The 13,237-nt window shown below is 43.0% G+C and overlaps 1 protein-coding gene across 1 annotated transcript; it reads left to right on the top strand.

The window, feature by feature from the left end:
- Positions 1 to 5,867: 5,867 nt before the first annotated feature.
- LOC112177684 lies at positions 5,868 to 7,723 on the top strand. The gene is made up of 2 exons (XM_024315948.1): positions 5,868 to 5,974; positions 7,165 to 7,723. Exons 1-2 carry the CDS (start codon positions 5,868 to 5,870, stop codon positions 7,721 to 7,723), a joined length of 666 nt encoding a protein of 221 aa, XP_024171716.1.
- Positions 7,724 to 13,237: the final 5,514 nt, after the last annotated feature.

Below are 13,237 nucleotides of genomic sequence, written 5' to 3'. Positions count from 1 at the left end.
TTGTATACCACAAAGGCTACTTGGCCTCACTCATAGTGAAATCTCTAAGTGGACGTAGCCTTGCCTCAAGGGCAAGGTGAACCACTATACATACTTGTGTCACTCTCTCTGTTCATCATGCTTCATACTTAGGTCCCGTATTCTCACACAGAAACAATAACAATAGCTCAAAGGGTCCTCAAACATACCTGCATACATCATTACATAAATCTCCAAAAAAGACAATCATTACGTAGGCCTCCAGTACATCCCCTCTCTCGTAGAGCCACCGCTATTTCTAGAGTCACTAGTACATCCCCTCTCTCCTGGTTGCCCCATTTGAAGACCACTAGTTCATCCCCTCTCTCCTAGTGTCTTTGACTCAACTATGTAGCTACCAGTACATCATCTCTCTCCGGGTGCTACACTCCTATGAGACCACTAATCCATCCCCTCTCTCCTAGTGGCTCGAACAATATAAGTCACAACTCAACCAACAAATAAATATATCAAGTCATACAATAACTAACATCATCATAGTATCAACAAGAGCATGGTTCTCATAGTCAAACCAATTTTAGAATCCAACATACCATTTAGTGGAGATAAGTCGTCAAACAAAAGGTAAAACGAAACCTTTCTCGAAAGTCAACACAAAAACAAATCACAATTAATTTTTCGAAAACATCATATGTTCAAATTATAATCCAACACCAAAATTATAATATACGATCCAAAATCGTGTTCCAAAATATCCAAGAACCATTTCACAAATATTTAATTATGAATACTTAGAATCGCATGCAATTCAATTTAAAATAAATATCCACTCACAGTATACGGCTAACGTGGCACCCAAGCATAAGGATCCTCGTCGAGTGATATGTTGATGCCTCGTCCTGTACACAATTTTATTCCGTAAACAACAATTTGACAAATAAATACTATTCTAAAACGAAACCCAAAAACCCCTAGTCAAGCCAATATCTCCATTTCTTCTCGGATTCAACCCAAACTTTACCAATAATATTGATTCATCAATTTACAAATTCTAGGGCAAATCTAAAAGAAATTCAAAGGTCAGATTCTCGTAAATCGATAATCGAAATTCTAAATTTTTGAAAATTTATAATTGATTCAACAATTCTCCAATTTCTCCAAAATCACATGTACAAGCTCTACTTCAAATATAAGATTTAACTAGCTAAAAATGGAAGCCAGAAACCTGCTCTATGCGCCTACACGCGCCACCCACAGTGGCAGCGCGTGGGGTCCATGCGCAGTCGGCAACATCCACCTCCGGCCACCAATTTCACTAGCAGGTGCAACTCAACAAGCCCAACAAGTTTCTCAATTTCAAGGGTGTCTCAAGGCCCTTCCATCAAGCCTAGTTTTGTTGCCGGAGATGGCCGGATTTGGAAGAAATCGGTGAAACACCCTAATTGCTACTGTAACATTCTCGGCTCAAATTTTCCCTTCTCTGGCCAAATCACAATGACCCATAGGTATGAGCGTGTGGAGGAGGAAGAGACGGTTCCAAAAAGTCCGGTGGCCAGACGACGACGAATCAAAGAAAATGGTGAAGGAGGCTGACTGGAAGAGAGAGAGAGAGAGAGAGAGAGAGAGAGAGAGAGAGAGAGAGAGAGAGAGCACGGGGGAAGGAGAGAAAAGAAGAAAAAAGAAAATTTACCGCCCACAATAATTTTTCAAATTTATAACTGTTTACGTCCAACAGTAACTTTAGTATTTCACTTATAACTTTCCCGTACAAACTCTGATTTTTACGTACCATATATGCAAGCGCTCGGTTTAACGTCCTCTACGACTTTCATGAAGAAAGTTTTCTCAAATTTTGATCCAAACAAAAAGTAGATTTTTAGGGCCACTAATAGTATTGAAACTAAAATAAAAAGTGTATGAAATTGTCGTTTACCATCCAATGATTAGCAAATTGGTAAAAATTTTAGTTCGGGTCGTAACAGTCTCCTCTCCTTATAAAAATTTCGTCCTTGAAATTAACGCAAATCATTTGACCAAAAAAAAAAATTAACGCAAACAAGTAAGGCTTAACTAAACTAACTCTACTGGATACGCGTCGCCCCCCCCCCCAGCGAAACATAACAAGAAATAACTTAAAGGAAGGAATATTGTACCGTCGGGAGTATCTGGAGGAGAGTGATCTCTCGTTAAACCATAGCATGAAGTCTCGTCTGAGTCGCTGGACATCCATGGCGACCACTACCCCGTTGAGTGCCATCGCTGGCAGAACTAGCATGCGTACCGCTGGATGTACCTCCTGATGCCTGACTAGAGCCCTGTCCCATCCCTGAAGTAGCTCTCTTTGTCAATACAGGGTAATTCCTCATGAAGTGACCCCTTCGTCCACACTAATAACACGTCAAAATCCCTGGTCGACACTAGGGACGATCCCTCTGAGTAGAAAACTTGTCCGAATAGTCACCATACTGATTGCCATCACCACCGTACTGCCACTCATCGGACTAACCACCTCCCATATGAAGTCCTCCGAAATTCAGTAGGGTGGTCGAATCTGAACTGACACGTCTACTACCTCCTAAAGATCCTGAACCAGGAGTGGAAGCAGCTCTCTTAGATGGACCCTGGCTAGGGCCACAAGAATTCCTAGGGTGAGAGCTAGAAAGTGAGGATGACTCGATGTCCATAGCAAAGAAAACTGCCTTTGTAAAACTCCGATATGGTGTGCCTAACATCCAAGCTTCGAACTGACCTCCAAGTCCGAGGATGAATCTGCGAATCTTGTTTTTTTCATTACGCACCAAGTCTGGCACATGATGGGCCAGTGCAGTAAAATCCTGCTCAAATTCCAAGACTGTCTGACCTCTCTTCCACTCTAGACACATGAACTGGTCCTACAGTCCGTTAAGGTGCCCATATCATTGAAATACTGCTTACGAAAATGGGTTTTGAACTGATCCCAGGTGAGTTGGTTAACATCTCCAACATCTCCATTAATGCTGCACCACCAGTGCCAAGTTGAGTCTTCTAAAAACTGCACCGCCAAACCTACTTTCCTATTTTCAGGAAGGTCCATCTATAAGAAGACTATCTCCATCCGATCAATCCAGCGCTGAGCCTCTACGGGTGTTGTAGTTTTGGAAAAAGTCTCAGCTCCGTGCTTCTTAGCACGTTCCATGGTGTAATCCTTGCTTGAGCCAGGAAGTGCAGTAGAAAACTGCTGAAAGAAACATCCTATCACATTCGCAATTCCTTCATAAGCATCATCATCTCCTGGAACGGGAGGAGTTCCCCTACGTGTTTGGCGATTACAAGACATAGCACCTGAGGTAAAAGATGATCAAAAGGATTCACAAAGTAAGGACACTAAGACAACTGCCTCATACACCAGAATAACACGATAGTACCGTAGAGTACATGATGGGGATCTGCCGCGGTTGGGCCATCACTCGGAAGATACTAGGTATCATCAAATATATAAGATAGCATGAACGACAGGAATCGGAAAACCTAATGCTCTGATACCAACTGACAGGACCCAACACGAAATTTCCCCTGAAATGCCAGGTAGCCTTGTAGAGCCAACTCTCAGAGAAAATCCAACAGAACTTTCTCTAAAAATGAACAACCCAAACCTGTGAAAAGAAGACAAAATTACACTTATAGATTCTTACTCATCTTCCAACTCCTGGAGACACTGTAGACCCCCGTACTTTTTATTGTTTATTTTAATTTGTCGTATAACGTATGAAACTACGTATTCGTAAGGTACACAAGTATTCGTGCTTAGGTTAAGACTTTGAGGCCATTTAAAGGATTAAGAAATTAGAAAAAAATCCAATTTGGGTCTAGAAAAGTATTTTTAAAGTATCAAGGCTTAGGACAAGCCCGGAAAATTTTCCCGAAAGGATTCGGTGAAGTGTCGGAGAAATAAGGATGTTTGATGATGTATTTTCGGAGTGGGCTTAAGGAAAAATAAGAGAAAAAGAAAATTGGTGCAGCCCAATCCCACTTGGCCCAAAAGGAGGGGCAAATTGGACATTTCACATTCATTAATGGGAGATGAATTTAAGCATCTCATTCTCTCCAAAACCCTAGCCTCTTCCTCATTTTCTCCCTTTCCTCTCTCTCTCTACCCGAGAGCTTCTCTCTCCTCATCCTCGCCGGAAATCGCCGCCGCCGTTGCCGAAACCCGGATTTCAACCAAAATTTCCAGATTTTCTCCTCTTCCTCCCCTCTTTCCATTTCTCCAACCAAAATCAAGAAATTTGGCCGTTCAATCCTCCAAAAACCCTAGAACCCGAAGCTAATTTGGGGGTTTTTGTGATTTCTTCTTTCCAAGCTTAAATCAAGGTAATATCCATCCTAATCTAGCCTCTATTCCTTCGATCTATACATCTTTCTTATCAAATTCGAGTTTTTGATTTCCATTTTTATTTTTGGTGCATGAACCCGATTTCTCCTTAAACCACGAAGCTAGGCTACGGGTTTGGCAAAGATTGGTGGTAAGGATCTATCCATGCAACCTTGTTTTCGAGTTTTTTTGGTTGAGATGATGATGTTGGATGGATTTGTAGGTGAAGAAGGCCAAGGAGAAGGAATAGGCTGTGATTTTTGAAGAAGAAAGGGTAAGGAATGGGTTTTGGACAAACCCTAGAATTTTTGGAATTTATTTGGTTAATTTTGATTATGTTGAGCTATTGTTGTTGTTGGAAAAATTGTGAAAAATAGAGATTTGAGGATGGTTTAATTAGTAGGATTTTATTAGCCTAATCTTCATAGTATTGGAATTTTGTTGTGGAAGATTTGGTGATTGTTGTTGTGTAGTTTTGGCCAAAAGAAAAAGAAAAGGAAGAAGAAAAGAAATGGATTTGTTTTTGGAAGAAAAGGAAAATAAAGAAAATGGTAAAAGTTGGATTAATTGAGTTTTTACTGTGGTAAAGTGGTAAAAAGTGAAGAAGGTGAAAGTAAAGGTAAATTCGGTCAAAAGGAGGTCAAAGGTAAAAGTGAAACTGTGGAGGTAAAAGTCTTGGTAAAAGTGAAAAGGTGAAAAAGGAGAAGTAAATGGGTAAAAGTAAAAGTAAAACTTTATTTATAATTATTTACTTATTTATTTTTAATAAATAATAAATAATGGTAAATAAAGGAATACTTGGTCAAAAGTTAGAAGTCAAATGTCAAAAGTCAACTCCGAGAGTTGACCATGGTTGACCGACCTCGAAAAACATGAGGATCGACTCGACTTTGGTCGCTCAGATTGGCGAAAGTTTAGCGGAGCGATAAGGACGTTTTCCTTTTTAAGAAATAAGTTAGTTTCCCAAATTGGTAAACGTTGAAAGAAATAATTAATGGCCTTATTGAAATAAAAAAAAATAAAAAAAGATTTAGTGTGCGCGGTTACTTAAAGTTGATCATAATGTTTACCTGGATAATTACTTACAAACATAGTAATGGTTCAGGAAACATGATCGTTAAGGAAGCTTAAGCGGAAAGCATCAGAGTGTGGAGTACGCCAGCATTTTCCAGGTAGGGTGAGCTGTCCCTTCCTTGTTAGAGGCTTTTCGATATATGTGGAATGCTCTAGTATAATATTATGTTGCCTGCAACTATGTTTTTGGTTGTTCATTAGTCGATGCCTCGTGATACCTATGTTTTCATAACTGATGATTATTGATTGCGAAAACTGAGGCTAGACTTTCATGTTGAGATACTGTACCCTTTTGTATGTTTGTGTTTGTGACTTGAAAGTGAATGGGACCTAGACGCGTAGATTCCTAGGGATCCCACGGTGTCGATAACCGTGAACCTCCGGAGGGGGCTGTGCTCCTATGTTTGTCGAGGAAAGGTGAGTACAGACAGTGAACCAGTCATAGGAGACTCAGAGCCAGGAAATGGACACTTTCGCTACTTTTAGCCATAAAGACTATAGAGTAGTTGGCCGGTTCTCGAAGGAAGACGAACCAGGTCAGTCACCGATTTACTTTAGTTTAGCCGGCAGGTAAGTATCTCGGAGCTCCAAGTTGTGTGAAGCATGTTGCATATGATTTCCTGAAACGAAACACCTATGATTGTTTTTGCTTGCATTTGTTTACTTGATTTTACAAATGCGCGCAACCTATATTTTAGTAGCTATGTTTTACTTATAGTTTTCAAACCTAACTAAGGTTGGGTCGGCCCCTATTGGGCTAGCGAGGACGAAATGCTCACCCCTACATTTCAGATTACAACGAGGTCATTCCGGACGATTTGGATTAGAAGTGAGTCGTTAGCCGAGTCTGTGTGTTGCTGTTCCTGTTGCTTGAAGTTCTTCCCTTTTGGTATTCCATCGATTTACTCGCTTTTCTTTCAATGTTGAACTCTGTGAGGTCCGCCTACCTGGGAGCGCGCCTCACCCCTTTGTTTTATTGTTATTGTTGAACTCCTTTCATTTCAGTTATAATGTAAGCCCTAAGGCGCCGCAGTGCACTTGCCCACTTTATTTTTAAGCATTTCCAGACTTGTTAATTTGAATGTTGGGTTGTTGATTTAAAGTCTTTTCTTAAAAGTTTTTCTTGGTCTCCTATTTTCTAAAAATTGTATTTTCAAAAGGCCTTGTAGTATTAAGTTGGTAGGTCTACGGTATGTCTACGACGTATCAAGCTCCTATTGGCTTAATATTACGGCTCTGTGGTATACCCATTCGGGTCGCTACAGTAGAGTGGTATCAGAGCAAGGTTTCAAAAAGAAAAAAAAAGAAGTTGTTTTCGTAAAAGCGTTTTTGCAAAAAAAAAAAAAAAAAAAAAAAAAGCTTTGAAGAAAATCTTTTGAGTTTTTGTTGTCTTGCAAATTGTTTCGATTTCAAAAGAAATGGATTTAAGGAAAAAGTTTCAAATCACCTGTGACGCCTAATCTCAGAACCATCGCTTCTCATTTAGATTCCTTTGAGCTACCATAACCCTTCCCGTGGACCCCTATCTACTTTGCTTCTTTTCGAGAGTCATTCATTCGTTATATAATCCCATCATTGTAGTTATGTGTTATTGCAAAATGATATGGTGAGATCTTCATTAGGGAGATTCCACATCGTGCATTTGGCACATGAAAATGGAAAGGTCTTTGATTTGTAGACTTCAACTGGACGTTGAAGAGTTTGTGATTGATCTCATGTTGTGAGCTTTGTGAATCATATTGTCTTTTGTTCTGTCTCAGTTTGACTCCTGTTACGATGCTGCCACGACCCGATCCTAGAATGGCAGCAGTGCTAAGGGCATTCGAAGCCCTAGGCAATGCCCCGGAACAGACCCCGGAGGAACCTGAAAGATATAGGGTGACGCAATGCTTGGAGCAGTTCACCAAGCTTAAACCACCCCAGTTCAACGGAATTGGTGAAGCCTGCGAGGCCGAAAACTGGTTGAGGCAAATCTTGAAGATCTTGGATATCTTACGGACACCGGAGCAGTACCGTGTGTCCCTAGTTGTACACCAGCTTGTCGGGGAGGCTGACAACTGGTGGGATACCGTCTGTAGCCTAAGGACTATCGCTGACCTAACTTGGGCAGAGTTCGAGAAACTCTTCCTGGAGCGGTTCTTTCCACCTGTCCTGAAGGCACAAAAGATCAGTGAGTTCTTTGCTTTGACCCAAGGAAACAAGACCACTCACGAATATGTTGTGGCCTTCACACGACTACTTAAGTACGTGCCAACAATCGCAAACGATGATCAGATGAAGAAACAGAGGTTCATGGCGGGACACCGAGACTCGATTTGACGCGAGTTACGCTTGGACACTACCTTGAGCTACAGTGAGTCCGTAGTCGCCGCCTACGCCATCGAGGCTGATGAAGCTGCATACCCAAGATGTGGGGATGGTCAGGGAAGCTCTCACCCATGGAAGAATCGATGGGTGCACCGGAGGAAGATCCGAGGAGGAAACTCCCAAGGATATGCCAGTTCCAGCAGTAGCAGTGGATCTTCAGGAAGACGGGGCCCTGTACCCTACACTTGTTTTGCTTGTGGCCAACCTGGACACACCAAGGTTCGCTGCCCGTTTGTTAACAACTCACAAGGAGCGTCTTCTGGCTCGGGATTCCAGAATCCGAGGCCAGCTCAGTCAGAATCGACTCAGATATCGCCAGCACCCTACCGACCAACGAACCCTACTCCACAGCAGTACTGACCACCTCAGCCGTTGGCAGTGATGTACGACTAGCAGATCACTGTACCTCGACCTGTCAACCAGGCAAACCGAGGAAGAAACCGTGGAGGACGCAACTAGGGAGGACGTGGACAACTGTATGCAATCACCGGTGGAGAGACTACTGAGGCTTCTGGCTCTGGCACCGCACTAGCTGGTACGATACTCATCTCTAACTCTGAAGCTAGAGTATTGCTTGACACTGGTGCATCCGATTCATTCATCTCTACATGGTTAGCGGAGTCACTAGGATTAGCACCAACACCGCTAGGCGGAGTTTTCGACTTTAACACACCGCTTGGTGTGGGGACTGGTGTAGACAAAGCCTATAGGAAGTGCCAAGTTGTTATTGGTGGTAGGAAGCTCCAAGCCGATCTCTATCCTATCGAGTTGTATGACTTTGATCTAATTCTCGGGATGGACTGGCTGAGCAAGTACAAAGCACTCATCGATTGCGATCGACGTGCCATACGAATCACGCCACCAAGCAAGGAGACCTTCGAAATAAAAATGGCAGAACCCCTCTTACCTCCAAGTTCACTACTGAAGGCTTGTTTTCGAGGGAGGAGAACACTTGCTTGTTACAGCATCATCGCTGCAGGGGAAAAGGCAAACATGAAGACCAACGGCTACATGCCGATTGTAGACGAGTACCCCGACGTATTTTCGGAGGAGCTACCAGGATTACCCCCGCATCGTGAATTGGAATTCCGCATTGACCTAGTTCCCAGTACTGAACCGATCTCGATATCACCATATCGGATGGCACCAGCCGAGATGATCGAACTGAAGTTACAACTGGAGGATCTCGAGAGCAAAGGGTTCATCCAAAAGAGTTCATCACCTTGGGGAGCTTCTGTCTTGTTCGCTAAAAAGCCTGACGGAATGCTACGTTTGTGCGTAGATTATCGACGATTGAACCAAGTAATGATCAAGAACAAGTATCCACTACCTAGGATCAACGAGTTGTTTGACCAACTTGCAGGAGCAATGTTCTTCTCTAAGATCGACCTTCGATCAGGGTATCACCAATTGTGAGTGCGTGAAGAGGACATTCCGAAGACGGTTGTCACGCCCCAAATTTAGAATAACAAATTCAAAATCCAAAACATGAATAACAACTAACACAAATATCGTCCTGAATTTTTTTAACCTGCGTCTCGCAAACTATAATACAAATCTCATAGCAAACTATCTCTCGAGGCAATATTTACAATACCAACAAAGATAAAACGTTAAGTCTGAGAGAGTCTACAACACACCAAAATAGGTTAAGTGCAGTACTTAACACCGATGTCCTACTCCGCTCGATCTCGACCCTGATACTTCTGACCTGCAGGGTTATCCGCTACACCGTTTGAATAGTGTACCGGGATTGCAACAACACAAAACCCGGTAAGCTTTTTGCAAAGCTCGTGAGTAAATAAGAAATGAACGATTGATTTAATAAATCACAAGTCCTTAAATTTACTCAAGTAAACATCCAACAATCTAAACACCCACAAGGAAAATATCAATTCCACACATAGGAAACAACATGGAACACATTTCCACAATCACCAATCACAACTCTCGCCACTTTGGCACCTAATCACAACTATCGCCACTTTGGCACTACGTTAGAGCTCTAACTGTCTCGTTACTTTTGACACCTTGGCCTAGGGTCAAGCAACGGCACCTCCAGGTTAACTCAGTAACCCGCGAACTTTGGACTATTTCATGTCCTCAGAACACATATATCCCCGTTATTATTTAACGGTCGAACTTTGGACTTCCCAGTCCTCAGAACACATACACTCCGGTTATCGTTAACCAAAGATCCTTGGACCATTCGATCCTCGGAATCCTACATTCTCTACCTTCTATTCAACTCACAAAATCAACATGCTTATCACCAACATTTATCAACATTCATCAACATTCATCAACAGCATATTAAAATCATGTTATCACAATTCCACACCTCAATGTCACACCATTCAAAATATAATCACGTAAATATATATATACGTAATCATCCACTCAGGAATGACCACTAATACCAACTATAGTTCACACGTCAGAAAACCGTGAAATTCATTTTTTTTATATATTTAAAAACTCATTTTCCCAAAACCATTTTTCGCACATAGCAATTAAATGTAAATAATGAAATTCGGTTCGTAAATGAACCACGTGAGATTTACTCACCTCTAAACTCCCGCTGTGTCTTCTTACAGCTCAAAATACGATTCTCAATCGTCCGCTAACAAATCCGTCAAACACCTAATCAAAACGATAATTAACTTAATGCACAATTCAAGAAATGCACTTATTCGAAGATCCAACGGTCGGATCTTCACTCGTGACCACCCAAAGTCATCGGGACAGTCCTACGATCTTTATATCAAAACTACAAGTCGATCGGACGGCCTGATCCTCACGGATCACAAACTGAATGATCGAAATCGTAAAATTCAAAACTAAATCATACGATCTCCAAAATTCACATGCTATATATCAAAATGATCGTACAAACATGTAGAACATAAAAATGGGCAGAAACTGCCCCTGGAATCCCCGGAGGTGGCCGGAAAAGGCCGCCGGAGTTAGGGACAGATCCGTCGCCGACCACCGCCTATGGTGTCGGGGCCGAGCTTTTCCTCTTCGTTTCATCGATCTGAGAAACTTTCATAACTATCACGAAGTCAGAAAATGAGTGGAAGTGATTGAAAATTACCAAAACAGTCGAAGTGGCCGGATTTTTTGCAGAAACCGGTGAGCGCTCCGACGAGCGTGAAAACGTTCACCTCCGGTCCGGGTCTTTTGGAATATTGATCAGAAACTCAAGGGGAGTTCAACAAGCTAAGAATCTCGAAGATTGGTGACCTAGAACTCGGGATATTCCTTTCGCACCCCAAGTTGGCCGGAAAGGAAAACCGTGCTGCCGCCGCCGCCACAAGCCACAAGACAGCGCAAGGCTGCCACAGGAAGCTGCGCAAGGTTGAGGCGAAGCCAAAGGAAGTGGTTTGGTGTGGTTTGGTGGCCGGAGGAGGAAGAAATCACAGCTGGTTCGTTTTAGGGCTCAGATCGTTTTCGAGCTCCACCGCCGCGTAGCCGCCCCGAGAGAGGAAACAGTGACCACCAGTCGACTAACAGGAAGGAGGCGAATAGATCTGGGCTTTGTTTCGCTTCAAATGATGGCCGGAGCTGTGAGAAAAAGGCCGGCAAAGTTTGCTCTGTTTCGGGCTCGGGCTCGGGAGAGAGAGAGAGGTCGGCTGCCCAAAATGGAAACCCTATGTCTGGAAACTTTCCATTCATATATATACCCAATTTGACAACTTTTCCAAATGCTATAACTTCTTCATACAAACTCCGATTCTTGCGTTCCGCATATGCACGAACTCGTATCGACTAGCTCTGCAACTTTCATGAAGAAAGTTTCCCCAAATTCCGTACATACAAAAAGTCAATTTTAGTGACCCCCCCCTAAATAACGTTTGTTTCGAAAATAAACTCATTCGAAACCAATTTCTCATACAACAACATACGAATCATGTCCAAAATTCATATATCATATAATTGAACAATATCGAATTACAAAATATTTAACTGAGAATTTCGGGTCTTCACAACGGCTTTCCGAACGCACTCTGGGCACTTCGAGTTTGTTGTCATGCCTTTTGGGCTGACCAATGCCCCAGCCGCATTCATGGATCTAATGAACCAAGTGTTTCGACCCTACTTGGATCAGTTCGTGATTGTCTTTATCGACGACATCCTCATCTACTCCAAGACGCAAGAGGAGCACGCTATTCATCTTTGCATAGTTCTACAGACATTATTGACCAACTCTACGCTAAGAAATCCAAGTGTGACTTCTGGCTCACAGAAGTAAAGTTCCTTGGACATGTCATCTCTGCAGCTAGACTTTCAGTGGACCCTTCGAAAGTCGAAGCTGTACTTAATTAGGAACAACCACAGAACGTGATCGAAATCCACAGTTTTCTTAGACTGGCTGGTTACTACTGCCGCTTTATCCAAGATTTCTCTAAGATCGCCTTACCGTTGACCAAGCTGACAAGGAAAGGCGCAAAGTTCGAGTGGGATGACAAGTGTGAGAATGCTTTTGTGGAGCTTAAGATGAGGTTGATGACCGCACCCGTACTAGTTCTTCCGAACAATGTCGACCGGTACCAAGTGTACACCGACGCCTCGGGGAACGGACTAGGTTGTGTGCTTATGCAAAATGGCCAAGTTGTGGCCTATGGCTCGAGACAGTTAAAGCCGCACGAGAGGAACTACCCGACTCACGACTTGGAACTAGCTGCTATCATCTTTGCATTGAAGATCTGGAGGTGTTATCTCTATGGCACACAATTTGAAGTTTACTCGGATCACAAGAGCCTGAAGTACATCTACACTCAACGTGATCTGAACTTACGCCAGAGAAGATGGATGGAGTATCTGAAGGACTATAAGTTCAATTTGCTCTACCATTCGGGAAAAGCGAATGCCGTCGCTGACGCCTTGAGCAGAAAGACGAGAAGTTCATTATCCTGCATCTTCTTGTCACGAAACGAGACGTTGAAAACTCTGGAGGAGTTTGGCTTGTATCCCCAAGAGGAAAACCCTCAGGGGTACCTTGCGAGTTTAACTCTGAAGCCACAGTTACTACAACTCGTGGAAGAAAGCCAGTGGAACGACCCGGATATGCATATGCTCCGAGCACAGATCTACGCCGGAGAAGTCACCAACGAGTAGACGGTGGGCCAAGATGGTTGTGTTAGATTTAAGGGCCGGATGGTTGTCCCTGCAAACGACCATATTAGGAAGATGGTGCTTGAAGAAGTGCATCGTACATGCTTCACTATGCACCCGGGAGCAGGAAAGATGTACCAGGACATGAAGCGCCAGTTTTGGTGGCAAGGCATGAAGAAGGATGTGGCCGACTACGTCGCCCGATGTGTGATATGTCAACAAGTAAAAGCAGAACATCAACTACTAGCTGGACTACTTCAGCCGCTACCTATACCAGTGTGGAAGTGGGAAGACATCACCATGGACTTCGTCACCTGATTACCACGCTCGTCACGAGGACACGACGGA

This window comes from Rosa chinensis, chromosome 7 (assembly GCF_002994745.2).
Source record: "Rosa chinensis cultivar Old Blush chromosome 7, RchiOBHm-V2, whole genome shotgun sequence".
Classification (NCBI taxonomy): domain Eukaryota; kingdom Viridiplantae; phylum Streptophyta; class Magnoliopsida; order Rosales; family Rosaceae; genus Rosa; species Rosa chinensis.
This window is presented reverse-complemented; position numbering and strand designations above follow the sequence as displayed.

Excerpts from the sequence above, each read along its gene's own strand:
- LOC112177684 (XM_024315948.1), top strand. The coding sequence starts at position 5,868 with ATGGACACTTTCGCTACTTTTAGCCATAAAGACTATAGAGTAGTTGGC. Across the intron at positions 5,975-7,164 it reads TACTTTAGTTTAGCCGGCAG|TTTGACTCCTGTTACGATGC; the intron begins GTAAGTATCTCG and ends GTTCTGTCTCAG.